The sequence below is a fragment of the Eulemur rufifrons genome, chromosome 9 (genome assembly GCF_041146395.1).
Source record: "Eulemur rufifrons isolate Redbay chromosome 9, OSU_ERuf_1, whole genome shotgun sequence".
Classification (NCBI taxonomy): domain Eukaryota; kingdom Metazoa; phylum Chordata; class Mammalia; order Primates; family Lemuridae; genus Eulemur; species Eulemur rufifrons.
Window position 1 is genome coordinate 15,204,504 of NC_090991.1, and position 27,743 is coordinate 15,232,246.

The 27,743-nt window shown below is 50.5% G+C and overlaps 1 protein-coding gene and 1 non-coding gene across 2 annotated transcripts in view; both read left to right on the forward strand.

Moving 5' to 3' along the window:
• The first annotated feature begins 1,838 nt into the window (after positions 1-1,838).
• LOC138392683 (U6 spliceosomal RNA) lies at positions 1,839-1,945 on the forward strand. Its single transcript, XR_011234969.1, has one exon. It is a non-coding gene; the product is annotated as a U6 spliceosomal RNA (small nuclear RNA).
• Positions 1,946-2,925: 980 nt separating this feature from the next.
• SLC43A2 (solute carrier family 43 member 2) overlaps positions 2,926-27,743 on the forward strand; it is a 38,108-nt gene continuing 13,290 nt past the window's right edge. Inside the window, exons 1-5 of the mRNA XM_069483497.1 lie at positions 2,926-2,943; positions 3,820-4,022; positions 12,739-12,946; positions 14,400-14,455; positions 15,445-15,521. Of these exons, the coding sequence (XP_069339598.1) occupies positions 3,863-4,022; positions 12,739-12,946; positions 14,400-14,455; positions 15,445-15,521 (501 nt within the window). The 5' untranslated portion in view covers positions 2,926-2,943; positions 3,820-3,862. The remainder of the gene's footprint in view (positions 2,944-3,819; positions 4,023-12,738; positions 12,947-14,399; positions 14,456-15,444; positions 15,522-27,743) is intronic.

Genomic DNA, 27,743 nt, shown 5'->3' on the forward strand with positions numbered 1-27,743 from the left:
TATTATGTGCCTGCTTTGTGCTTATTTCTGGATTTTAAGGGCTGGTTATACACATACAAAGTTATAAGACACCAGTCCTGCCCCCAAAGAGTTCATAGTCAATGGGAGGGAGAGACAAACAGATGAATAGATAATTATAAAACAATGCAATCTGCTGGGTGCAGTGGCTCATGCCTATAATCCCAACACTTCGGGAGGCCAAGGCAAGAAGTCAGGAGTTGGAGTTTGCAGTGAGCTATTAATGATGCCACTGTACTCTAGTGTGGGCAATAGAGCAAGACCATGTCTCAAAAAAACAAAACAAAAGAATGCAATTAGTGGACAAAGATAGTGACGGGCATTATGGGGAGTGCTTAGGAGGTTTCACAGAGGAGGTGCTGTCCAAGAAGGGACTATGTTGAAAGCCACCAGGTGCAGGAACCACAAGCAATTCCATGTGATTGGAGCATCTAGGATCAGGCAGGTCAAACAGCCTTCAGAGGAAGAAAGAGGGAGGAGCCTGTGTGGGATAAATCTGGGAACTTAAACTTTATGCTGTAGGACAAATGATAGAGTTTCTTAAGGAGTTTAAAAGCAGAGGTCAGATTTACCAAGGTCAGATTGGGATGGGGGATGGATTTGGGGAGCTGAGACTGGAGGCTATATGAATAGTAGTTAAATCCTAGGGACACAGATGGACAGATTAGATAAATATTTAGAAGATATGGCTGTATTGGTGTGGTGAGGGTGGGGTGGGGGAGAGGGAGAATCACCGAAGGTGCCTGTGAGGCTGGTGGCAGGTACCCCTGCCTTCCCTAATGAAAAAAAGAAGAGGCCCCTCCTACTCCTCCATACCCACCCCAAAGCTGAAACAAAGAAATTCCTCACTCCTCGCACCGACATCTCCTGGCCGAAGAAGCTCCCACCCCCAGCCCTAAGAACCTATATAAACCCACTCAGACTTCTGGGTGGAGTGGCTTCTCTAGTTCCACTCGTGGGACTGTGAGGCTCGCCCGGGTCCCTTTCTCGGGGACTCGTTACCCCACCCAGGAGCTCTCCAATAAAGCCTCTTTACTTATCCCTTTCAACTCTGCTCGTCTTTCTTTCTCCGGCGCCGGCCACTCCAAAAAACCTTACAGTGCCTAGGAAATATCTGTTGAAAGGATGGTTCTCTGTGTCTAACTTCAGTAAATAATCGTGCTATTATGTGAGAGAAAATGGGGGGACAGTTTTGGGGGAGAAAGCGAATTATTTTAGAGATATTTGGGATGTGTTTGAGGCCTGGAGATGGCGCTCAGGCAGGTGGCTCAAGGAGGAGGCAGGGAAGGACTGGAGATTTTGTCAGGTGGCAGTGGAAACCTTGTGAGTGCCTGAAAGTCTGCAGGGTGGGGAACTGGACAGGTAGGATAGGTAACCAGCCGACACTCCCCAAGCTTACTCCCAGGTACTGTCTGGGAGAAATTGCCCTCACAGGTGGCCAGCGGCGGGTTCACAGCGGTAGGGGGCGCACTCGGACTGGGGGAGGTGGAATAGGAGCCTACTGGGACTCCCACAGCCCTGGGGTGTTAAGCCAGCTCCCTCTCGGAGCGTACCAGAGAGACCAAGCCTAATCTAGGGGAGACCAAGGGTCTTCCGAGGTCGGGCTAGTGCCTAGGTTGGAGGAGACGCAGCAGGGCAGCTGAACCTTCAGAGCCCAGGCTTCATCCCCCTGCCCCGGCTGTTCCTTGGGGCAGGTCCAGCTTGGCTGATAGAGTGGGACCCCAGAGCCCTCTGAGACCCTCGCGCTCTCCTGGAGGCCAGACTTGTGCTAGCAGCTTGACGTTGCCCACGGCGACACCCTGCAGAAAGGGCCCTTACCTGTGCTCGCTTCGGCAGCACATATACTAAAATTGGAACGATACAGAGAAGATTAGCATGGCCCCTGCGCAAGGATGACATGCAAATTCGTGAAGCGTTCCATATTAAAAAAAAAAAAGAAAAAGAAAGGGCCCTTACCTGAAAGAAACGTCGGGGAACAGGGTAGAAGGGGTCGGGATGGCTCAGGGCAACGGGAAGGTGGGGGGCCCAACCCGGGCAGGGAGCACCAAGATGACCGGCCTGGGTGGGGGGTCCCCAAGGAGACTGAGAGCAGGAACGGGGATGAAGAGATCAGAGTCTGGATGGGAGACCAGAGGAGACACCATCCTAGGACGCGACAGACAAGCCCCCAACTCCCGCCTGCAGATCTCTAAGGGACACCTTCCAGGGACCAGGCAGATGGCATCTAGGAGAGGGGAAGGGGCCGGCGAGTCAGGAGAGCAGGCAAGCGGTACACCACGTCTGGACAGGGACTCAGGGTCCAAGATGGGCAGACTGTGCCTGGAAGGGGGGCCACCGAGGACGCGAGCGCGCGGAGGAACCAGAACACAAAGCCCGTGGTTGCGTGGGGAGGAGGCAATGGGGGCTTCGAGAGTAGAACCACCCGACCCTCGCGAAGCCAGAGCATCCGGGCGTGGTGCCCAGGGCGGAGGGGAAGTTAGGGACTACGCAGAGGCCCGCAGGAGAGCCGAGCAGGGTGAGTTGGTGGGACCGGCGTGCATCCGCGGAGGTCCTGGGGGCGCCGGAACGCCAAGCCGGCGACCCAGCCCAGGGTCAGGGCTCCGGGGTGGGGCTCCGGAGGGGCAATGGGGCAATGCCCACGGGGGTTCCCAGCCTTCCAGCAAAAGGCAGCAGAGGCGCGGCACAGACCGCAGCTGCCCCCGGGCCCCCCCATCCCTCTTGTTTGTCTCCAAGTCCGGCCGGAACCGGCTTCTGCTCGCGGCGGGGCGGGCGGGTGGCTGTTGATTGGTCAGCGCCTGTTTCCAGCCCCGACCCAGCCAATCAGCGGGCGGCAGTGTTTTCATCTTGGGGTCGGAATAAAAGGGCTGGAATAAAAGGGGGCAGAAAAGACGCCGCGCGGGCCCGATACACACCAGTAGGAGCCGGGTGAGCTGGACCCGGGGGTTCCGGGCCGGGCCGAGGGTGCTGGGGGCAGACGCTGCACTAGAAGGGGCGTAGGGAGAAGATGCGTGCATAAAAGAGGAAAGACACTAGGCGGATGAGGAGCCGCCAGCGATGAGATGACGAATAGAGGCGGGAGCTGGGGGATGGAGGGACGGGGTCCGCTTCCATGGAAACGGGCTAATTGCCGAGGTAACGGCCTGGGATGGGGGTCGCACGGCCAGCTCGCGCCGCCGGTTTGAACCGGCTTCGCCTCTCCCATGCCGGGTTCGCGTGGCCGCAGCGCCTAGCGACCTAAACTGTGGCCAATTGCGCTGCAGTTCCTGTGCCGTCACGCCAATGAGCGGGCCGTGGGCGGGCCGTGCCGGAGCTCGGTGCGCCGATCTCGTGGTTGAAGGAACCAGCTCTGGGGAAGGGTCTGGAGTGCGGGCGGGAGGGCGCCTGTCAGGGTCTCCAGGAGTGGCAGCCCTCAGGTATGCCCCTGCGCAGGTAGCCGGACCGCAAGCTGCTTCCCCTTACGGCCTCCAAGCTGTGTCAGTCCTTCTGGCGACCCGGACTAGTTCCACATCCCTGAGCATGCGTTACTCCCTTGCTGCTTCCATGCCTCAGTTTACCTCGAGATTGAGCTGAGGGAGAAGTCTCCCTGTCTGGCCGGGGCAGCTTAATCGTCACCGGGGGCAGCGGTGCGAGCCAGCCGCGGGTTTGCCCAGGTCCCGGGCAGGGCTGGGGTTTGCTTCCTTCGCTGCGCGCACCTACAGCCGGGGCCTCTGAGGGGTGACAAGTTCCGCGCCCTGCGGCAGCAGCCAGGGCGGCCTTGAGAGCTGGGCAGGGCCAGACGCTGACGCTGAGGTCTGTGCGCAGGTGGCTGCAGAACCGAAGCCGGGCCGCCGCGCCGCGCTGCACCATGGCGCCCACCCTGGCCACTGCCCATCGGCGCCGCTGGTGGATGGCCTGCACGGCCGTGGTGGAAAACCTCCTCTTCTCGGCAGTCCTCCTGGGCTGGGGCTCGCTGCTGATCATGCTCAAGTCGGAGGGCTTTTACTCCTACCTGTGTACTGAGCCAGGTGAGACAGGCGCCTCTGGCTGGGGTGGTTCCCGGAGTCGGGCTTTGGGAGGGGGCGGGATGGGGGCAAAGACCTAGCAAGCAATGCCACCTCACTGCACAGCGCCTCCCAGGTACCAAAAGGCCCATTCGATCCTTAGCATTGTCATGTTTTGTGAATGAAGAGATTGAGGCTCAGACCGATCTTCCGTCTTGCGCAAGACCACAACACAGCTGGGGACTATGATAAACCCAGAACCCCACCCGAAGTCCAGGGTGTTCTTTCCACCACTTAGGAACATTGCCTGATTCCTCTCCTCCCAGTGCCTGGAACATAGCTTCATGGCCTGCCTTGTAGTAAACATGTTGCTCTCTGACTGTAAGAAAGAGGAACTCCTGATTCAGAGGCTGGGGTGCAGCAAGACAGAGGAAGTGACTTTGCCTCCACCCCAAGGAGGATTCATCTAGAATCTAGGTATTTTTTAGTCAGGCCATTACGGAGTCTCCTAAGGGCTTGCTGGATACAGTTTCTTGTCTATTTTTGCTGCTTTATAATTCTCCAAACGCCACTTCCTCCCATGGGCTGTGAGAATATCTCAGTGGCCTTCAACCCCATGGAAAGGAAGGAGTAGGGGAGAAGAGGGCGTTTATGGAAAGGTTTGTTCCCTTCTCTTTGCCACACCATTGGTGTTGCTGAAGGCAGGCCAAGGATGCTTGTCTACGTGAAATCTGCCCGCCCCTTCCCACCTTCCCTCCTGTTTTGAGGGCCCTAATTGCTGCAGGTCAGTAGGTTTAGCCCAACAGTAGGGCCAAAGTGACTGCCAGCCTCTACCCTCCTACCCTTATTCTTAGGCAACCTCGATAGGAAATGTTTCCCTCTGCCCTCTCTCTCCCTGCCCCAGCACTAATTTCATAGTAATTGAACTCACATAATCTCTCTCCCTGGTGCTTGGTCCCTTTAGGTGGAGATAGCCCAGGTTTGACTCCCTGAATCACCACCAACATGGCTTTTCTTTCTAGAGTTGTTACTCTGTAGAAAGAGAAAGCTTTGGACCAGCTCGTGCTGTCTGTGACCCTGTGTAGAAGCCTCCCTGTTTGCCTTCTCTGATGTGCTTAGGAGATTCCTGAGTGTCCCAGTCTCTAGGGAGGCTTAACTGGAGAGCTTAAGGGCAAGAGAAAGGGAGGGAATTCAGAAGCCGCCTGGGAGAGGGCAGAAAGTATATCATTTATAACCAACCTTTAGCCTTTAGCCACTCGAAAATATTTCTTAATAGCCTAAGGGTTCTTGGCAGGCTTTCCCCCACATCAGCAAGAAATCCTGGGAGATGGGAAGAGTCAGACCTTGTTCCCTGAACAAGCTTTCTGCTTTGCCCAAGAGATGCTAGGAGATTAATGACTCTTCTGGAAGGAACAGGTTGGGGTGTTTGGTTTTTTCTCTCCTTTTGTCTCTCCTCCCTTTTAGATCATGCTCCTTCCTGCTTGTCTCCCTGACGGGTGCCTTCAGGCTGCACAGAGGGTTTGAGAAACAGACAAAAATCGCCATCCCCAGACAACACTGTTGGTATCTCACCCAGACCAGACAACTCTTGTGTGGTCAGATTTTTTTTTTTTTTTTGACCCACTGTGGTGTCAGGAAGTTCATATTCTAGGGATTTCCCGCCCCTCCCCCCCCCCAACAGATTGTCCACTGATTTAATTTATTTTATGGTATTCAGCAGCATTGGGGCTGGTCACTTTATTCCTGCCTCAACCTTGGCTTCTTCCTTTGTTTAAGTGGGAGGAGTCCCAGAGATTGTGCCAACGTGGTGCTGAGTTGGTGTTTAAGCCCTTGGGAGACTTGACAGGTCACCAAAGTGAAGGTGAAGGGTCAGGATTGTGAGTTGAACATCAACTTCTTATCCTGTGCCTTTGCTCCTGCCTCTGATTTTGGCTTTTCCAATCGTCTGGGAAACCCGCTGACCCAGCATCCTCGTAGAAGGCGTGCTGATTCTACACACTTTATCTCGCTGGCCTCCTTGCTCCTTGCTTTTTGGAGGATGCATAACCTGTTGACTTTCGGGGCCAGAAACCTCTGCTCCCCCTGTCTCGGAGTGCCTGGCAAAGTCAGGGTCAAGGTTTTTGCTTAGGCCTACTAACATTTTCAAACTTGGTGGATGGCTGAATTGCGGAGAAGCAGTTATGCCATTTATTGAATTTATTGGATTAGACTTGTGAAAAGCTGAGCAGTCTGCAACTGATTGAGATGCAAATCTGTCAGCTTTCTCTTGCTTTTAGGACTGATGCTGTAGTTTGTTCTCTAAAGAAAATTTGCCTGAACCTTTGAAAGGTTCTCAGAACTCTTTCTCAAGATTCCAGCCAGAATCTGGCCAAAGACACGGTGTTGGGTTCCAGCCTGGTGAGGTGGGAGAAGGAAAGGAACCTCAGGTTGCTCTGTTGCCCCTTGGTTTGCCTTGCGTTGCCCACTGGATGGGCGGGAGAGATGAAAGGCTGGGGCTAGGAAGCCGGAGGCGGGCACTTTCGGACTTTGCACGACGTCCACCAGATGTTGGCCGCCGTATGCCTCTCTGATTCCCCTAGCGAAGCTGTGTCCTTTTGGCCTCCGGGATGGCCACTGTAACCACCCACACCTGACCTCTTTCTTCATTTTCTCTGCTGTCCAGTGGCTCGCTTTGACAGGGTCAGCTCAGGGGGATGGGGCTACCTGTGGAGGCTTAACCTCCTCTTCCACATAAGCTACACATTCAGTAAACATTGATTGGGGTGCAGAGCAAACCAAGTCATTGCACACAGACCTATATAATTTCAAGTGGCAGTGAGGACTCCACAGAGAGCAGGGTGCCAGCAGCGAACAACAGTGGGGATGTGGTTCTGACGGGGTGGACAGGCCTCTCTGGGGTTTAGGCCAAAGCCTGGAGGGTGAGCAGGGGTGAATCAGGAGAGGAGGGGCACTTCGAGAAGAAGAGAGTAGGGGCTGGCTCAGCAGCAGGAGATGACTGGAGAGGTGGGGAGGGGCTGGGGCCTGCAGGGCCAGAAGGCCACTTGGGGAGACTGGATTTTATTCTCAAGGCAGGAAGAAGCCATGGAGGTGGAGAAGGGTGATGCTCTGATGCACCTATTAGAGACTCTTATGAATTATTGAGGGCTTGTCACAAGCTGGGTGTTGGGTGGGGTGGCAGCTATGAAGGTAGAAGTCGTCACTGGCCTCTGCCTAAAGATGGCCACAGTCTAGCCATGAACATGAAGGCAGACCCAGGTTCTGTGCTCTTTACTACCGTGGTCACTCTGCCTGTGGTGGCAGGAATGTACCTCTCACCTGGCACAAAGCAGGGAGCTGGCCCCCAGGGTCCCTGAGCTGGCAGAGGAGCTGGCATCCCCAGGGCAAGCAGGGCCAGGCCTGGTCCCCATGTGGATAGGCTGGGCTCCTGCAAGGACCTCCCTTCTTATGGTCTGTCCCATACCCACAGCCCACAGGCCAGTGGTTGACAGCTTTTTAACATCCAACCTTTCCATATTATTGCTATAAATATGACTGTTTTGAATTTTTCCCCTCTGTTTATTCGGAATTTTTTTTTTTTTTTAGAGAGAGTCTCTGTTACCCGGGCTAGAGTGCCATGGCATCAGCCTAGCTCACAGCAACCTCAAACTACTGGGCTCAAGCGATCCTCCTGCCTCAGCCTCCCAAGTAGCTGGGACTACAGGCATGCGCCACCATGCCCGGCTAATTTTTTCTATATATATTTTTAGCTGTCCCTATAATTTCTTTCTGTTTTTAGTAGAGACAGGGTCTCACTCCTGCTCAGGCTGGTCTCAAACTCCAGAGCTCAAGCGATCCTCCCGCCTCGGCCTCCCAGAGTGCTAGGATTACAGGCGTGAGCCACCTTGCCCAGTCCAGTTTATTTGGAATTTTAAAAAAATTTGTAGCAAAGAGTAAGAGGGTCTAAAGGCTGGTGGGACAACCTTAGGATATGTCTCAGAGAAGAGCTGGCGCCCTTGGCTGTCCCCACCAACCCAGCCTTCCTCCTTCTCATTTCGTGACCTAATTTCCCTCACACACATCCGTTGTACACCCCCCCCACCCCCCCCCGTGGCTTCTTGGTGTCTCAGGAAGGTCCTGTCCAGCTTGGGTTGGCTTTCAGGGGCCTCGTGGGAGGGTCTTGGGGCAGTTGTACTCCCATGCCGATATTAAGGGCCACCTGGTGTTGCCCCCAACACTGTGTGACAGCATTTTCCCTCTGAGACATGTCATGCCTCTAACCAGGAATGCCAGCGTCAGCACAGCCTGAAGGTTAAGAACAGGAGCTCCAGGGTCTGACAGTCTGGATTCAAGTCCAGATTCCCCATGGATCACCTGTGAGACCTTTGGCAAGTGCCTTACCTGCCCTGACACTCCCTGTATGCTTGTGGGGAATGTGGGGTAGAGGTAAGAGGGTGCTAAAGCCACAGGAAACGGAAAGCGTTGAGCACAGTGGCCAGCAAACACAGGCGCTCTGCAAACGGCAGCTGCTGCTGCTGCTGCTGCTGCTGCTGCGACCACAGCTAGGGGGCTAGGCCCTGGTCAGCCCAGGACGGCCTCTGACTGTGTCCTGTCTCTTGTTTGCTCTGTGTCTGAGCCGACCTCTCACCCACATCTCCCCTGCTGGACTGAGATGCTGCTTCCTGTTGCCGGATAGACTAAGGATTTGAGAGAGACAGGAGATCCTGGGGCAGGGCCCATCAGCAGGGCTGTCCAGGGGCCCGCACCCTGAAGTGGGGGGACTCAGAGAGCAGGCTGTCAGAGATGGGGCTGCTCAGGAATTTACAGGGGACCTCAAGCTACTCGCCACCCTGCCCCCGCAGGCATCATCCAGCCAGCAGTGCTGGAGGCTCCCCGCTCCCTTCATTTTGCTGGGGTGGGGGAGGCCCCTCTTTCACCTGGGGAGGCTCGGGGGAGCCCGAGTGGGATCACAGCACCCTCTTTTCTCTCCCCTGCTTTCTCTGTAAAGATTTTTTTTGTTTGCGAGTCTTCTGTAAGTGGGGCCGAACAGTGCAGGGCATTGTTCTCTTCCCTGGCTCTGGGTCTCCTCCGAAGCAGCCTTATTCCTGTTCCCGGCACGCTCTGGCCACACCAGCTCCTTGCCTTGTCTTCCTGGTTCACCTTCCCTGGCTGGGCTGGGCCACTCCGGCCGCCCACTGAGGAGGCATCTGTTTAATAAGCAGGTGCGGGTGGGAGCAGAGCTGGCTGGGCTGGGTGAGGGCTGAGCTCTGGGCCGAGAGCAGAGCGGTACTTCCTGGGTGCTTATCTGTTTTTGTCTCTTTCCTGGCCCGCGGTGGCCCAGGTGGGAGCAGACGGAGAGGAACAGCCTAGGTGTGACTGTGTTTGGGCATCTGCTGGGTCTGCGATTAGCGTGGGCTGTTTACTGCCTACAGAGCTTCGTTGGTTTCGTTCCCTGCAGGAGTGAGGGAGACTCTCAAATTACTCCGTAAGCAGACAAGAGAAGCCACTCAATCCCCCCAACCCTCAGGCTCATCTGTTGCTGTACATCACTGCCTGGAGGAAGGAGGGCAGAGGGCCAGGTGGCCCCATTGGCAGGGATTTGTTTAAGGAAAGAAGGACTTAGCATGCCAAGTGCATAAGAATGCAGAGGCCTCTGGCCCACGGGCCAAGTGGCATGGGTACAATAGAGCATGGAAGGTGACTTAGGACAACCTAAGGCTAATTAGGTTGTCATTAGCTTAAATCTACATTGCGGTTCACCCCCACAAATGGGCTTTCAGAGAGGGTAACAGGAGATCTGAGTGCGCAGTAAGCCTCAGGTTATGTAACTGCCAGCTGTCCATCAAAGTGGTTCCATAATGACATCTGAACCACAGGGAAGTTCCTATCCGGACACTGTAAAACAAGACCCAGACCATAACCAAGGTCTCTTATGCTATGACAAGGGGTCCGGTCATCATCTGTGGTGTATGTATCTTGCTCTGTAAACCTATATCTTGCTCTTGCTCTGTGATTCTATCTTGCTCCCCATCAATAAATTTCACCACGTGCTTGCCTTACAAAAAAAAAAAAAAAGAAAGAAAGAAGGCTCGTGGCCTAAAGTGCAAGGTCCCTGCTCCTGTATGTAGTGGCTCCAGGTGAAAGGTGGGAAGGACAGATACCCTTGTCTCTACCCTGACACCTCTCCTCGAGAGCCCCCCTGTCTAGTTACAGGGGTGACCAGACCTCTAAACAATTTAAGATGTTTCCACCCCTACCCCCACTTCTAAAAAATTAGGGAGACTGCCTTGGGTACGAAGCCTTGGGATTTTATCTTCTGTCTCTCAATGAGAAGAGTTATGGATTTAGAGATGCAGCTGTGGTTCCCCTGCGCGGCGACTTGGGGGTGGGGTGATGCTGGTGTCTCTGCAAAGGCAGTGCTGCCTCACTCACTCATTCCTCACCCCCTGCAGCTCCCTGCTTGCAGCAGTGCCTGCAGCACCCCAAGCCCTGAGTTATTCTGCATCCCCTAGTGTAGTAACTGGCTCCAGACCCCGCATGGCCATGGTCAGGTCTCTCGAGCCAGCCATCCCGGGCCCTGGAGTGCCCTCTCCACCTGTCCAGTCTATTGCATCTGGACAGGTTTGCTCATATCTGCATGTTGACCTGGAAATGGCCATTGCTGTGTGGCGACCCTGTTCCCCCCACTTCAGATCCAGTTCCTGTTGCTACTGGCAGAGCTGACATCTGAAACCACCACCAACCCGGGAAGCCACCCTGCCTTTCCAAAAGCCACCCCACAGTGGATAAGTAGCTCAGGCCTATGGGCTGGGGCGGTGTGGGTGACAATTCTGAGCTGGATGCTAAGGGCACAGGCCATGTGTTTTGGCTGCCAGCGTGGCGGGGCCTCTATTTGGAAAACAGAGAAAGTGGTGGAGGTGGGAATCTGGCTGGTTAAGGTTTCTTTCTGTGGCTTCAGGTGGTTGACCTTGTGGCTATAATCTCCTTAAATCCCCTCTGTATTCCATTCGGTTCTGTATGTCCTACTGTCATTCCTCTCTCTTGATCCTTTTGGCCATTGTCATCTGCTTCCATTTTTTTATTCATTCAGTAAAGAGCTACTATGGGCCAGAACCTGGGTGAGATACTGGGGACACAGAAGGGACTAGAGCACAGTCCCTGCCCTTCAGGCCGCACAGCCCAGTGGGAGACTAGACGTGTCTTCACACTGGCACACGCATGGAGGATTGGGCTCCCAGGTCCTGTGCCTGGCTCTGGCGCCAGCTGGTTGTACCATCACCTCTGTCCTGAGCCTCCAACAACTGTGATGATAATAATAATAACTTTTAACTATTATTTATTGAGCTGTTTTTAATGCCTGTGTGATCTCTAGAATGTTACCTGGATTTTCTCATTTATCTTCCCCTAAATTCTAGGAGGTAGATATTATTTACTATTACAGTGTTCCCATTTTACAGATACAGAGACTGAGATAGAGAGAGGTTATACAAATTGGAAGCGGAGGAACCAAAATTGGAACCCAGAGGCCAGGTCCCAGCACCACACTCTCAGCCAGCGTGCCCCCAACATGGCTGGTTGGTCAGAGATCGGCATATGGCATGATTCACCCCACGGGCATCATTTTCATCGACCTTGGGGCAGCCCTGAGAGGCCTGAGCAAGGCTTTGCAGACCTCAGCTTTACAGCCCTGGCGCCAGAGGGCTGCACTTGGAAGGCAGGCAGTTATCTGGAGGAAAGTATTTCTTGACTCTCCCAGTGTGACCTCACATCTAATCAAAGTCTGCTCCTGTCTCTGCAGGATTAGTCAGCATCTCTTAACTAGCAGTCCCGGTGAGAAGAGTTCCTCAGCTGCCTGCCAGCACTTCCTCCCCATCCCGCCCTCAGCTGCCACAGCACTTTCCCCTCTCTTTTTGTGTTGCTTCAGTGCCGGGTGGACTTTGGAGGGAGCCCTTAAGGGCTGGGATTGCAGCGCAGGTGTAGGCTGGGAGGCTTGGCACCCAGTGGGGTCTGAATGTAGTCACAGGGGACAGCAACACAATGACCCCAGTGAGAAAAATAAGAAAGGAGCACCTCCATGTCTGAAAGTAAATAACTTTGGTTGATAAAAAAAAACCTTTCCAAAGAGGTTCTAAGGCATAGTATATGTGGCAGTTGACGCTATGAAAATATCAGGGGGAGAAAGTGGCCTGTGGCCTTCTACGTTTGAAAGAGTAACTGTGCCTACCAGGACAGGAGGCAGGGAGGCCCACTCGGTCTTTCCAAACTGATGAAGGAGAACCAGGGCGTTGCAGTGAGACCAGCAGCTTGTCTTTCCCAAGTGGTCTAGGTCTGTCTCCATCCTGGTTACAGTCTGTCCCATGGACAAAGCTGTTGAGAAGGTTCCAGCCAGCCTGGGGCCTGAGGTCTGCTGTTCTAGGGTGCAGGGTACTCTAGAATGGGAATCCTAACCTGGGGCTCATCAGTGCTTTAAGGGACACATGAAGCCCCTGAAACTGTGGGCAAGACTTTGAGCACACTTTCTGGAGAGCAGGAATGTGGCTTTCTTTATTGGATTCTCCAAAAGGTCCATGACGCCCACAAAAGTTAAGAACCTCTGCATTTTTGCTCCAGGGGGCTTGAGCCAAATGGATGTCCAAGCCTGCTGTGGAGTGGCCTGACACTCAAGGGGTCCAGAGCCAGCCCTGGCATTCCCAGTGGGGTGGCTCTGATCTTTGGGAATCTCTGCCATGACCCTGAGGTCAGGTTTCCCTCCCGTTCTACACAGAGAATGTCACCAATGGCACGGTGTGGGGTACGGCAGAGCCGGAGCACGAGGAGGTGAGCTGGATGAATGGCTGGCTCAGCTGCCAGGCCCAGGATGAGATGCTAAATTTGGCCTTCACTGTGGGCTCCTTTCTGCTCAGCGCCATCACCCTGCCCCTGGGCATCGTCATGGACAAGTACGGCCCGAGGAAGCTTAGGCTGCTGGGCAGGTCAGTGCGGTTCCATCAGGGGGTGGGCAGGTGGGCCCCCGGGATGAGTTCCCTGCTGTCCAGGATCCTGGCACCTGCTATCAGCTTCCTAAATGCCTGCCCAGAGTGGGGTTCCTACCACATCTGCCACCGAATCTGTAGTTACTGCGATCTGCGCAATGTGCCAGTACTGCATGGGAAAAGCACAGGACCTCAGGCTTACCTGGGAGGATCTGGAGTTGCTTGTCATTAAGAACACTGGTTTCCAAAGTCTGTTTGACCTTACGTCTCCACTAGAGAAAGAGATTTTCAACATGTACCTCCAATGTGAGCACATGGAATTGTAAATGATATATGTGTATGCCATTTTTAATGTTTAATGTGCTTTTTGATACATATGCAACAATATAAATGAAAATGGATGAGACTAAAAATTAGAACATAAAAGTCCTAATATATTGGCACCCTCATGAATCATCTTGTGCACCCTTCCCCTGCCCGGGGTGTGTCTCCCTGGTCTAATCTCAGCTGGGTGCAGTGGCTCATACCTGTAATCCCAGCACTTTGGGAGGCTGAGGTGGGAGGATTGTTTGAGCTCAGGAGCTAGATACCTGCCTGAGTAAGAGCTGGACTCGTTCTCTACAAAACATAAGAAAAATTAGCTGGTGTGGTGCGTGCCTGTAGTCCTAGCTACTTGGGAGGCTGAGGCAGGAGGATTGCTTGAGTCCAGGAGTTTGAGGCTGCAGTGAGCTATGATTGCACCACTGCACTCCAGCCTGGGTGACACAGTGAGACCCTGTCTCTTAAAACAAAAAAAAAAAAACAAGAACAAAAACCAAAACCTCAGGTCTGCCAAACTTAGGGTCAGTTCCCCAAGCAGCTGGCTCTCTCAGGCCAGGGTCCTCCCCAGCCCGGTTCCCAGTGGGAGTAGTCACCTTGCAGGGCGGTGGTTTGCAGTGAGTGCGACCTGTGCCTGTGAGGGAGTGGGTAAAGGATCAGTTCCAATTCACTCTTCAGAGCTGAGGAGGCCTTGGTCCCCAAGGCGGAGCCAAGTGGAGGGGATTCGGGAGTAGCCACTCATTGCCCCCATGCCCAGTGGGGTTCTGTCCATCCCTGGCTAAGGGCATAGGAACCTGAGGAAGGAGTGGTTCCCTTTCTCGCTTCAGAGCCTTGGCTGTCTCTGGTCTGGGGGTAGGAGAGGGCAGTGCAGTGTGGTGTTTATAAGATCTGGCTTTGGAGCTTGAATTCCGGCTTAACCACTTACTAGGTAAAAGATCTTAGAGAAACTAGTTTTAGTTTTATTTTATTTTTATGAGATTTATTTTTCTCATCAGTAATTTGGGGCCAATTATTCTCCTTAGGATTGTTAATTAAATGAAATAATGCATGTAAATGTTCTGAAAATGATAATATTAACAATAACAATGAGTAATGTAGGAATAATAAGTAATGCAGTATTTCTGCTTGGTTTTAGTGCCTGCTTTGCTGTCTCCTGCTTGCTGATTGCATACGGAGCAAGTAACCCAAACTGTGAGTACACTTTCCTCCATCCTTTTGTCAGGGGCTGGGGAGAGATTGCCCAGAGGTGCTCCGAGGCTCACCTGCTCTTGGATGCCATACTAGGCCTGGTGCTTGCTGTTCAAGTTAGAGAGGACACCTACTGGGCCTTCACTCAGTTACTTCTCTGAAATGGATGGCTGGGTCAGAGAGCAACTAACTGCCGCAGACGGAAGTCTGAGAGAAGCTCCCAGGGTGTGTGAAACTCTCGTCGACAAACCAAGTCAGTCCCTGATGGGCTCATTGATGCCAACCTGAGAGACGAGTTTTAACAACCAGGCCAAGGCCGAGTGTGGTGGCTCATGCCTGTAATCCCAGCATATCGGGAGGCCAAGGTAGGAGGGTTGCTTGAGCCCAAGAGTTCGAGACCAGCCTGGGCAACATAGTGAGACCCTGTCTCTTAAAAAAAAAAAAAAAAAGATAAAAAAATTAAAAAGAACCAGGCCAGCTGCAGGAGCATGGGCATTGTCTTGGGTGTGTTGCAGAAGTTGTGAGCTGAGTCCTCTTAAGGCGGCCCAGGCCAGTACTTTAAGGGTGGATTAGAAGCCACCTGGTCCACCACCCTGTTCAGGTGGAGCTGCTGCTTCAAGGATTTTTAGAACAAACACCAAAATAAGACTCGAGTTTCACCAAAATCTTAGGCAGATTCATCTACTGATTTTCAGGAACCTGTATTTTTGGTTTCAGTGAAGCAGCTTCTTTAGGCCTCTTGCTTGCTGCTAATGTTAATGGAGAAAGGAGGATGGACGGGTATGCACCTTTTGCAAGAGCCTAAGTGCTGTGAAATTGGCAAGAGGAGGGTGAGGAAGAGGCTGTTCTTGCTCCCCAGGTGTCAGGCACTAACCACCCCCGATGGCTTGTCATTCATTCAGCCTGTACTTGCTGGGAGCCTGCACCGTGTAGGCCCTGGGCCCTGAAGCCCAGCTGTGGTTCCCACTTATGAGCTTTCTGTTTCCCTACAGCTCTCTCAGTTCTCATCTTCATCGCCCTGGCTCTGAATGGCTTTGGTGGGATGTGCATGACCTTTACCTCATTAACAGTAAGTATCGATTTTTTTAAAGAAGATCTCTAATTCAGTCATCTGCTTGTGAATTTGGGGCAGTTTCCATTGGTTTCCATTTCCTTGCCTTCCATTTGCCGGCATGTGCCTGGACGTCCCAGGTGGCAGAGGGGCTGCTGGTGAAGCGGCCTAGCAGTAGAGCCAGTGGTCGCCTCCCAAGCTGGCAGGTCCTGTAGGCAGCAGGGCATGGCTCTCAGAGTGACCCAGTTCCTGCCTTCTGACCCGGGCTTTGGCGCTGAGGAAGTAGCTCGTACCCATGTGCCCGGGGAAGACAGGAGCAGGGAGACAGAAAGCTGCCACCCACTTCCTTTTCTTGTTTTCCTTGGCAGCTGTCACCAGAGTCTCCCGCGATTTGGTTAACAGCACAGCCTAAAAACAAAGCTCTCTTGGAATCGCCCCAGCCCCAACCGTTACCTTTGTCTACAACTGAATGAAAAACCACCTCTCTTCTTGGTTTCCTAAATGCCAGAGTACAGGCAGCTCTTCTGGGGAGGGAGATGTTTCCTGGGGATACTGAGCACCCCGTATCTGGAGCACCAGGACATCACAAAATGTGCTTCTTGTTGAGGTGGAGGAGGCTGAAAGAAGGTACAGGTTGAAAGAAAGAAAGTCAAAGGAACCAAAAAGTCTTCCCCCAGGGAAGAAGGGAGGTCGGGCAAAGAAGCCATTCAGAGCTGGCCATTGGGAAAGAAGTTAGAATAGTAGGCTCTTCAGAGAGACTTCTGTCCAGCAGGGAAATCTTGCCTGCCTCAGTTTACCTGTGAAAAGGAAAAAGTTTTAAAGACATAATACCTACCATAACTACTTGCAGTGCACTCTGGTTTCTGGTTTCTCTTCCACTAAGGAGTCAGGAGTTGCACTGTTGCAGGGGGTTGTTCAGCTTTTTTTTTTTTTGAGACAGAGTCTCACTCTGTTGCCTGAGCTAGAGTGCCATGGCGTCAGCCTAGCTCACAGCAACTTCGAACTCCTGGGCTCAAGCGATCCTCCTGCCTCAGCCTCCCGAGTAGCTGGGACTACAGGCAGGCGCCACCATGCCCGGCTAATTTTTTCTATATATGTTTTTAGCTGTCCATATAATTTCTTTCTATTTTTAGTAGAGACGGGGGACTCGCTCTTGCTCAGGCTGGTCTCGAACTCCTGAGCTCAAACAATCCGTCCACCTCGGTCTCCCAGAGTGCTAGGATTACAGGCGTGAGCCACCATGCCCGGCCGGTTGTTCAGCTTTGAGGGAGCTCTGGGGACTTTGGGTCCTCTTCTAAGGAGCTTGATGAGGTGCTGGAATCTCCATAACCCCGCCTGTAGGCAGTGAGCCAGAGGCCGGGCCCAATGTCTTTTCTGTCTCCTTTCCTACGCTTGCCTTGTTAGCTTCATCCTGGCGGAAAGGATTGACTGTCTGGGTCTAGATCTATGGAAATGACAAGTTCAGTGACATCTGCGTTAGGTGAGGAGAGCATGGCACAGGGTGGCATGTCTGGTATGCGCATGAGGTGTGTGTCCACAGGGCGTGGATGACACATGTAGATCTGGGAACCCCAGTTGCTTTGCTTCTGCCGCTGCCAGGGAGATTTCCTTTGTACTCTTTCGGGCGTTTTGATTTTGATTTTTTTTAACCAGGTAGATTTAAAAAAAAATTGGATACATTCTCCCTCTCTCAAATTCCCAGAGGAAAACAAATTTCGAAACTGTGAAAAATATGTTCAAACTGTCAAAAGCACACAAATTTTATTAAGTTGTGTAAATTGGGAAACAGGGAGTCCTGGTTCTGTTTGTTCTTTACAGCGTGAAAACCACCAACGCTTTCATCATGGTGAAAAATAAAAGCTGGTGTCACCCCTGTTATTTCAGTCACGCTATGCCTCTGTCACGGCAGGTCTGAATTTCAGGGATGAAAGAATGAGACCGTCCTTGAACTTGAGGAGTTTACGCTCCGAAATGCAGAAAGATGCTTTGTTGTAATAAAGTATAAGATAAATGGGTAAAAACCACTGCACTGTGAATCCCCTTTAAGAAAGCCTTTAAAATGAACTGTGCAGTTGTTGCCCAAGAAACTTTTAGGAGAATCTAATAGGCCTGTAAGACTTCTTTGTCTTCTCTTTTCTTTCCTTTTTTTTTTTTTTTTTTAATTGGGTAATGCTCAGAATAAGAGATTCAGAATGCTGCTTTTCTTATTTTTTATGATTATAAAATAAAAATGTTTTTGTCTTAAAAATTCAACATTGTATAAATATAAATTGTAGACTAAAATTCTATGCGTCTACCTTCAGAGTTCAGAATATACTTCTTCATTATATTTTCTTAATCTTCATATCACAATGTTTTTCTTTTCTTTTTTTTTTTAAAGAACGGTTAGAACTTGCCTATTTCACTTCATGTATCTTTTACATCTTTTCCTGTCAGTACTTAGAGATCTGCCTTGTTATTTTAAACTCGAGAGATCTACCTCGTGTTAAACGGTTCCATATTATTCTTTAATGTAGATGTGCCACGATTTATTCAACCAGTTTCCTACTAATGAACATTCGGGTTGGTTTCCAATTTTTACAATTTATGAATGCTGCTGAAGTGAACAGCCCTGTACATGTATTTCTGTAAAATAAATTTCTGGAAGTGGAATTGCTGGGCTACAGAATGAGCATGTTTTCAAATTTAAAATGTACTGTTAAATGGTCTAGAAAGGTTACCTGCTGATACAAGCCTACCAGCATGTAAGAGAGTGCCTTTTTCTCCCTACCCCCTCGAACACCGTATCATTCACCTTTTAAACATTAGCCAGTCTGATCTGGTAAAAAATGATAAACCATGATTTTTCAGATGTGTTTAATTATTAGTGAGGCAGAGCGTCCTTTCACCTCTTTATCGGTCATTTGTGTTTCTTCTGTGAATTGCTTCTTTGTGTCATTTGTCTATTTTTCTACAGGGTTATCTTTTTTTTTTTTTTTTTTTTTTAAGTGATTTGGAAGAGCTCTTTCAAATACAAAGAAACTAGTTCTCTTTCTGAGGGAGCAAGGGGTCTTACCCTAGGGTTGTTAGGTCTCTACGTGGTACATGAATAGGCTCCAGGAGGGCTGCACACCCGCTGGGAATGGTATGCAAACAAGTCGTGTGTATGTGCCGCTCAGCTGTGTCTTTCTGGGGGGAGGGTCCATTGCTTTCATCAGCCCCCAACAGGTGTGTGTGAAGGCTAAAAACCACCTGGCAGGAGTATTTCTATTAGCTCCTTGCTCTCCCACTGAGAGGCAAGAGGCTACACAGGCCCCACAGTGACCAGGCAAGAGAATCTCCTGATCACCATTCAAAGCGTCTGGTTACCAGGGATCTGTCTAGGAGAGTCTGGAGGCTTGTCTGCCACGTCCCCATGTCCCCATTCGTGGATCTAGAGCAGGGATCAGCAAACCACCCCTCCCAGGCCAAATCCAGACCATGCCTGTTTTTTGGTTTTTTTTTTTAATTAATTTTTCAAGAATAGTTTGAGATGGAATGTCACTATGTTGCCCAGGCTTGTCTTAAACTCCTGGGCTCAAGTGATCCTCCCGCCTCAGCCTCCCAAGTAGCTGGGATGACAGGTGTGCACCACCACACCCGGCTAATTTTTCTTAGTAGAGATGGGATCTTGCTCTTGTTCAGGCTGGTCTCAAACTGCTGACCTCAAGTTGTCCTCCTGCCTTGGCCTCCCAAAGTGCTCGGATTACAGGTGTGAGCCACTGCCCCCAGCCATATTGCCTGTTTTTGTAAATGAAGTTTTATCAGATCATAGCCATGCCCGTTTGCTTACCTATTGTCTATGGCTGCTTTTGTGCTGTAATAGCAGACTTAAGTAGTTGTGACAGAGATCATGTGGCTTGCAAAGCCTAAAATATCTACTATGTGGCCCTTCACATGAAAAAATTGCCAGCCCTTGGTCTAGAGGCTCTAAGAAGCTGCGAAGTCACTGTTCCCTGTCTGAGGGCAGGGGCTGACACCCACTCCCAGCCCCCACCTCCACCCCTACCCCCTCTAGTTGCACAGGCCAGCTCTTTTTGTACTTTCTAAGTCATCTCTTTCCCCTCCACACCTCCAGCCTGCGGAGGTCTCCTTGGATATTCCCCTGTCCCACGAGGCCTCTGATGAGGGCTCTAGCACCTATTCCTCTTGAGAACAGTCTCTGAAAGAGAAATGAGACACAGGTCAGCGAGGACAGGGCCAGAGCAGTTGGGCAATGTTCTTGGGCTGACCAAGGCTTCTGCTGAGCAGCGCTGAATCTCACTCTGACCCCGCCCAGGCCTTTAAAAAGCAGAACTGTCAGGATCAGCTTCCAGAGACGCCTAGCTATCAGCACAATGGCACTTTCTGTTTGTGTCTCCCACCCATGTTCTAATTTTGGGGACAAAGGAGTCTTCAGGATTGCCTTTAGGAGCTTCATAAATCTAATCTTTTACAACCGCTTTGGGGCTATAGATAATTGCTCCCTGATAACCTAGGAATCTGGGGGAATGTGTTGCCATGGAAGCCTTAACTTGGGGACTTTCTCAGTCCCAAGGGGTTTTGTGTAGCAGGGGCTACGGTCTAAATAAAGACGAGCAGGGGCTGTGAGCTGTTGCTCCATCAGTGGAGAGGGGGCCCCAGGTTGGCAAAATGCCTTTTCCTCACTGTCTGGAAGGAGATGCCTGATAGCCCTCCCCGTAGAGCCTGGGAAGTCTGCACTCGCAGGTGGCTGCCTCTTCCAGAGTGGAGGCTCAGAGGGGCAAGGGTGGATTCCATGTCAGGTGACCTGGCCCAGTGTGTGGCATCCTTGGAGGGCGGGTGCCGGGTCACTCCATGGGTACAGAGCCCTCCCCGTGGTGTGGAGCCGCAGCCTCTCCCCTGGACATCTGGACAGCACGCTCTGGTCTGTTTGCCCAATGCCTTACGTTTGTACAAACCTTTAACTCGCTTCATCAGCTGGAGCACAAACACCGGCCGGCGACCGAGGCGGCGTCTTTGGGTCGCCACCCCACAGTCCGGGGCCGGGGTTGCTTAGAGATGGGAGCAGATGCAGCCAAAATTGTGAACATATCTTTTCCACTTCATTACTCTGACCCCTGTCAGTGTGGGCAGGTCAGAGAGTTCTGAGCTGAAACCCTCACAGAAAAGGGGTTACACAAGTTGCCAGGCTCCTTAGTGAAAAATTCCTCTGTGGGCTTTTCCCATCTGATTCATACAAAGTCTGACTTTAAACCCGAGGAAGAAATGGTCCCATAGGAGATGGGATCTGAGTTTGAAGCAAACAGAACACACATCCCTCTTCAAATACCTGAGGGAAGGGCAGGGGAGCGAGTGCCCTGAGAGAGGGGAGAGGGGGTTAGCATTCCTGCTCAGTGGACCCCGTTTCTATAGCGCCAGCCCCACACAGTCCAGGTGCCAGGTGAGCAGGACTGTCCCGGTGCCCAGTGCCGGTTCTGCCTCTCCACCTCCCTCTGTTTCTGTCCTTGGCCTTAGGAACCCAAAGCGGTCAGCTGATTGCCATTGGCTTGGGAAGAATTTGCCCATCAGAGGGTTCTGCCTCATGAATTTGCTCCAGCACGTGACACATTTGGGGTGGACAGAAAGTGCAGTGGCATCAGCAGGGCTAGACCTGGCTAGGAAGGCTGGGGAGGTGGCCGAGGGAGGGCCACCCCTTCAGCAGTGAAGCAAAAAGGTGACCACAAGGACCTTCTCAGCAGCGTGTGCTGGGAGGTGCCTGGTTGTTTGGAGTTAGGAAATAGCCCAGCTTTGCTGCGGCCACTTGTCCAGACTGGTACCTGGATCCTTATCTGTACAGGCTGTACGGAACTCCGGGTGTGGACACCAGCCACCTGAGGACAAGGATCCCCTCTGGAAGGGGCCTGAGGGCCAGAGTGCCAATGCCCACCCAATGCTTAGCTCCCCAGCCTACCCAGGCTGCAGGGGCCTCTCCCTGGGGTCCAGGGTGTACCCCTGGGGCTGGCAGACGCAGGAGGCCATGGATTTGGAAAGTCAGTGCCAGGGGTATTTCACAGTGGCCCTCTGTCTCTGCCTGCCAACAGTCCCACAGCCTGCCCCCAAGGGGCACAGCCCATCCTCACTGTCACGGGGCCTTGGCCTCTGGGGACTCTTGTGCAGTGGCCAGCCAGTTCTCTGTGGCCAGAATGCCAGGGGAGGGGCCTGCAGCTGCTGTTTTCCCCTCAGGGAAGGTCACACGGCCGGGCCTGTTTACCGTGCAGCTAAGGGGCTGAGAGGGATGAGTCACAGGCTTCCCCTGCGAGTGAGGCCTCACGGAGGCCAAGTAGCCCAGGCCAGCAGGGTGGGTTTTGCCCACTCCAGCCCCAATCCTTGGAAGAGGCAACGCTGCCCAAGAAGCAGCAGGGTGACCATGGGAAGCACCCAAGAGCTGGGAGAGGGGTGCGCTCCCCACCTGCGAGTGCAGCTGTGAGTCAGGACACAGCCTCTGCCCAGTGTTCTCCCCAGCACCTGCCATGCGGCTCAGCACCGGCTTCCTACTTGGCAGCAGAGCTGGTTGGTCCCCCTCCACCAGGCCCTTGCACCAGGGCACCCTGCTCAGCACTCAGCCATCACTCTGTCACTGCGGCTTCTGAGTGGCCATTATGTGCAGCTGAGGCTGGGCGGAGGCAGGAGACAGGAGAGAGGGTGAGCGAGGAGGGGCATCCCGGCCAGTGGGGAGGAGACCCAGACGTGAAGATGACACGGGGAGAGTCCAGCAGCAGATGCACATCCACTCGGTATGGCCCTGGACCGTGGGGTGGTCAGCCAAGGAAGCCACGGGTGGGCGAGGGCAGGGGCAGATGGGTCTAAGAGGAGCATCGGAAGGGATGCAGGGAATCTCTGTGGGGGGGGGGGCGGCAGGGAGCACACAGGGTGCTCAATCAGGAACAAGGAAGAGGCTGAGACATGAGGGTGATCGCCTCGGGGCCTAAACTGATGTGTGTTTTGGCCAGGGCTACGTGAGGCTCCCGGGACGCAGTGTAGTCTGGTGGCTGTGCACACAGGCTTGACCTGGCTTGAATCCCAAATTTGACCATAACTAACTTGGGAGAGTCCCTTGACTTTTCCAATCTTTAAGTTTTATACCCATTAAGTGAGTATAATAAGTGACACCTACCTCACGCGGTTGCTTTGAGGGTTTTAAAGATCTTATGTAAGGTAGGTGTTTAAAAGAGTTGCTATTATTATATGTATTATTACTTAATAAGCAAAATCTGATCAAGCTGCTCCCAGGCAGAGCAAATGAGGGAAGTCTCCCCTGCAGGCGTGACTGCTCTGGGAGGAAGAGAAGGAAGCAGCCTGAAGGATAAAACACACATTAGTATTAGTATTACCATTTAAAAAATAACTAGTGTCCACAGGGAAACCCTTTCTTCTCCTGTGCTTGTTATTCTTTTGTGACCACACGTTGACTATTGTCAGGATGTTTATGCTTTGGGTTTCACTGCTCAAGGTCATCCTTAATGTTCTTTTCCGAGAGATTTCATCAGACACGGATGCTAAGTGGTCCCTGCAAACTGAAACACACTTTGACTACCTATTTTAAAACTTCTGTTGGTCAAAAAAGAAGTTGAAGGACAAACTAGGAAAACATATTGACAGTATATTTATAAACTGTGAATGTCTTTAATATATGAAGTCTTCACAAATTCTATATAGAAAGATTAACATACCCATAGCAGAAAAGGACAAATGAAGAATATAAATGACTGATGTTTAAAATTGTAGAAAAATGTTCAAAGTCATTAGTAATCAAATAAATGTTAAGTTTTTAAAAATTTCTTTTTTCAATTATGGAAAAATTTAAGTATACACGGTATTAGAGAGAAGAATATAATGAACTATAATGAACCATGTACTCATCCTACAACTTCAATAGTTATCAACTCATTGAGATATCATTTCATTGAAATGAAAACTGGAGGCAGTTTCATTTCTGCCTCCACCCGCTAGCCAGATTATTTTGAAGCAGATATCAGTCTTTGGTTCATTTCATCCATATATACAAAACAGTAGATTTTTTTTTTTTTTTAGATAGGGTCTCTGTCACCCAGGCTAGAGTGCAGTGGTGTCATCATAGCTCACTGCAGCCCCAAACTCCTGGGCTTAAGTGATCCTTCTGCCTCAGCCTCCCCAGTAGCTGAGACTACAGTCATGCACCACAACACCCAACTAATTTTTCTATTTTTTATAGAGGCGGATCTCACTCTTGCTTAGGCTGGTCTGAAACTCCTGGCCTTAAGCAATCCTTCCGCCTCAGCCTCCTAAAGTACTAGGATTACAGGCAAGGACCACCACACCTGGCCAAAAAATGAGACTTTGAAACAAGGCTATTGGTGGCAAATATTAAAAGTGGTGATAACACACAATGCTGGAGAGGCCTCAGTGAAGCAGACTACGCTGCTGGTGGGAGTATCAGTTGGTGTAAGTTTTCTGGAAGGCACTTTGGCACACTATCACAAAGCCTTAAAAGTTTTGCCTGATGATTCTACTTTTGGGAATTTACCTTAAAGAAATAATAGCTATGTGCACAGAATGTTCATTGAAATATTATTTATAATAAAACATTGAAAGGACCTGAGGTCTAACATCAGAAAAATAATTGCATCTATTACAGGGCCATCCAGATAAGGAGATACTAGGCAGTCGTTACAAATTATGTTGAAGAAAATAGTAAATGATACTAGAAAACATTTATCGTATATAAAGTAAAAAACAAAAGGTTTATAAAACCATATGTGCCATACGTTCTGAGTTATGTTAAAAAGTAGGTGTTTACAAGGAAAAAGATTAAAGAGAGATATATGGAAATGGTAACATGGCTATATTGGAGTGGTTTTCCAAATGTTTTATGATGGACATACATTATTTTTCTAATCAGGAAAAAATCCAGGAATTGTGAAATACAAGGAAAGCTGTATAGTGTGCTTTGCCCTGAGGCTCTATCCTCCCCTAGCAATGGCCCTGCTGACCACGATAACTTGTTGGGGAGAAGAATTTTTTTTGATGATGATGAGAATGTTCCAGGAAGGGAGAGGCAGGTCAGGAAGGAGGGCAGCGGGAAGGCCTGAGGGGAAGGTCTCACCCACAGACAGGTGACAGTCAGCCTCTTCTCCCAGGTTCTGTTCTTTCCTGTCCTGGATCTAGTGCTGGGGAGAAGACTCCAGAAGGTCAGGCAGGGCCATGTGCTTGCCCCAGACACTGTGGTTCTTTTGGCCTCTAGCCTGAGTTAGGGTAAAGGCATTCTTGAGATTAGGAAGAAAGAAAAGGCCTAGCTAGCAAGCTGTCTGCTTTTCTGGAACATTCCCTAATCCTTTTGAAAAGTTTGAGACACTGTGCCCAAAGGTGATTGCAGCAACAAGTATTTGCCTTGCTTGCCCTTGCGCCAGGGAGGCCAGGCTCTTGCCCTCCATCTGCTCTTCTGGTTGGGCTCTAAGCCTTCTTTTGTCCTTTTCTTTCTTTATCTGCCCTGTGTGGTTTAGCATCCCAGGCAGGAACAGTTTCCTCCTTTCACATAAGCAGAACTAATCTTTGGATTCCCCCTGGAGTGGATATTGCCCCAGAGATGCCTTCCCTACAAGGCTGCCTTGCTCGAGTAACCCGCATGGAACAGCCCGAATATGTGAGCTTGGGAACTGAGGCATGTCCTTTGAACTGCAGCATACCTGGGAAGCAGGTGCTCAAAGAGTAAGATTGGCACCTGTAATATTCACCTGGGTGTGCCCAGGCACACATCATGTTTCTTTTGTCTCCTGCTAGAAGGAACTTCTGTATGCCCCTGGTTCCCCTCCGACCCTCCCTGAGAAGTCTGGAAGGACAAAGGGCCCACTCTGCCTCGGGGCTGGGAGAAGAGCTCTTTGTGTGCTGGGAATTCTTTGGGGAGCTTGGCTGGCCACTCTATCCTAATTCCAGAAGGTGGCCTAGTTGGCCATACACTATAGATTTGTTCATATTCCTTTTTAATCCTGGGATCCCAAAACATCTGAAGTCCCTGACTTATGTTTTTATAACAGCATTATTGAGATATAATTCACATACCATACAGTTCACTTAAAGTGTACAACTCATTGGTGTTTAGTGTATTCAGAATCATATAATCATCACCACAATCAATTATATCACCCCCAATAGAAATCCTACACCCATTAGCAGTTGCTCCCTATTTACTTACAGCCCTAGGCAACCACTAATCCATTGTCTCCATAGGTTTGCCCATTCTGGACATTTCATATAAATCATATAATATGTGGTCTTTTGTGGCTGGCTTCCTTTACCTAGCACTATATTTTGAAGGTTTATCCATGTTGTAACAGGTATCCGTACTGCATTCTTTCCTATGGTCAAATAATGTCCCGTTATATGAATGTATCACATTTTGTTTATCCATTTATCCACTGATAGACATTTAGTTTGTTTCCACTTTTTGGCTATTATGAAGAATGCTGCTATAAACATTCATGTATATGTTTTGTGTAGACATATGTTTTTATTTCTTTTGAGTCTGTGCCTAGGAGTGGAATTTCTGGGTCATATGGTTACTCTATGGTTTTTTTTTATTATTTTTTTTTATTTTTTATTTTTTTGGTTTTTTGAGACAGAGTCTCGCTCTGTTTCCCAGGTTAGAGTGCAATGATGTCAGCCTAGTTCACAGCAACCTCAAACTCCTGGACTCAAGCGATCCTCCTGCCTCAGCCTCCCAAGTAGCTGAGACTACAGGCATGTGCCACCACACCTGGCTAATTTTTTCTATACTTTTAGTTGTCTGGCAGATTTCTTTCTATTTATAGTAGAGACGGGGTCTCGCTCTTGCTGAGGTTGGTCTTGAACTCCTGACCTCAAGCAATCCTCCCACCTCAGCCTCCCGGAATGCTATGATTATAGGCATGAGCCACCACTCCCGACCAGTTACTTTAACTGTTTGAAGAACTGCCAGACTGTTTTTCAAAGTGGCTGCACCATTTTCCATTCCCACCAATAGTATATGAGGGTTCCGATTCCTCTACATTCTCACCAACATTTGTTAGTATCTAACTTTTTGCTTATAGCCACCCTAGTGGATATCAAGTGATATCTCATTGTGGTTTTAGTTTGCATTTCCGTATGATTAATGACGTTGAGCATCTTTCATGTTTATTCACCACTTGTATATCTTCTTTGCAGAAATGTCCATTCAGATCCTTTGCCCATTTTCAAAATGGGTTATTTATTATTTTATTAATGAGTTGTAGGAGTTCTTTATATATTCTAAATACAAGCTCCTTATCAGATATGATTTGTAAAAAATGTTCTCCCACGGTGTACATGCTTTTCACTTTCTTGATGGTGTCCTTTGAAGCACAAGTAAAAAGGTGTCCCTTTTAATTTTGATGATGTCCCTTACTCATTTTTAATTGTGGGTGAAACAGGCAGAAATGAGGAGGAACAGGTATGCATCCAAGTTCAAACTGCCTCCATTCAGCAACGGTGAATTTGCTTACAGGTACCTGTGTTTGACACAGCAAAGATGATTCAAGACAAATGGGAGAGGGGAACATTGACTAGGTCCATATAAACAGCCTGAATTCAATGAAGTAGATTGGCATAGCTCTCCAGAGAACAGCTCCCAATGCCAGGGACAGTGTGGGTGTGGACGGGAAAGCGTCGCAACGTGCGGTGCAGTCACTCATAGTTAGAGAAGCTGTGGCTGGTTCTTTGGGAGGATGTATTTTGCCCCATGTCTGTTTGCATCCATAACACTGTTGTAATCGTTCACCAGGCCTGAATTTTTGTGGAACCACTGAGGGTTTAGCTTGAAGTCGTATCTAGATGGGTCCTCTCTTGCCCTGCACCCAGCATGAGCTGATTCAAGGTGCCGAGTGGCCTCGCTGGGCAGAGGGCCTGAGCCTTCCTTGTCACTGGCCTTCTCAAGAGCTGATCACTGGGCCAAACATCCAGTGGGAGGAGAATCTGCTACCTACACTTAGAAATTCAGAAGCAGGAATCCTAGGATGGCTTCTCAGCCCTGAGGGAACTGTAGAATTCTGATTGGCACCTTCCAGAAACCTACCCTCTCAAAACCGAAAGCAGCTTTTGCTGACATCTGGTCCTTCTGGGACGCTGATATTTTTATTTATAAAATGACGCTATTATCCCCAAATAGATTCTTATTTTTAACAGGCTTTCTTCCTGTGAGGGATGCCTGAGGCTCATAAGGTTGCTCTCTGGCATCTCATTGTAACCCTGCAA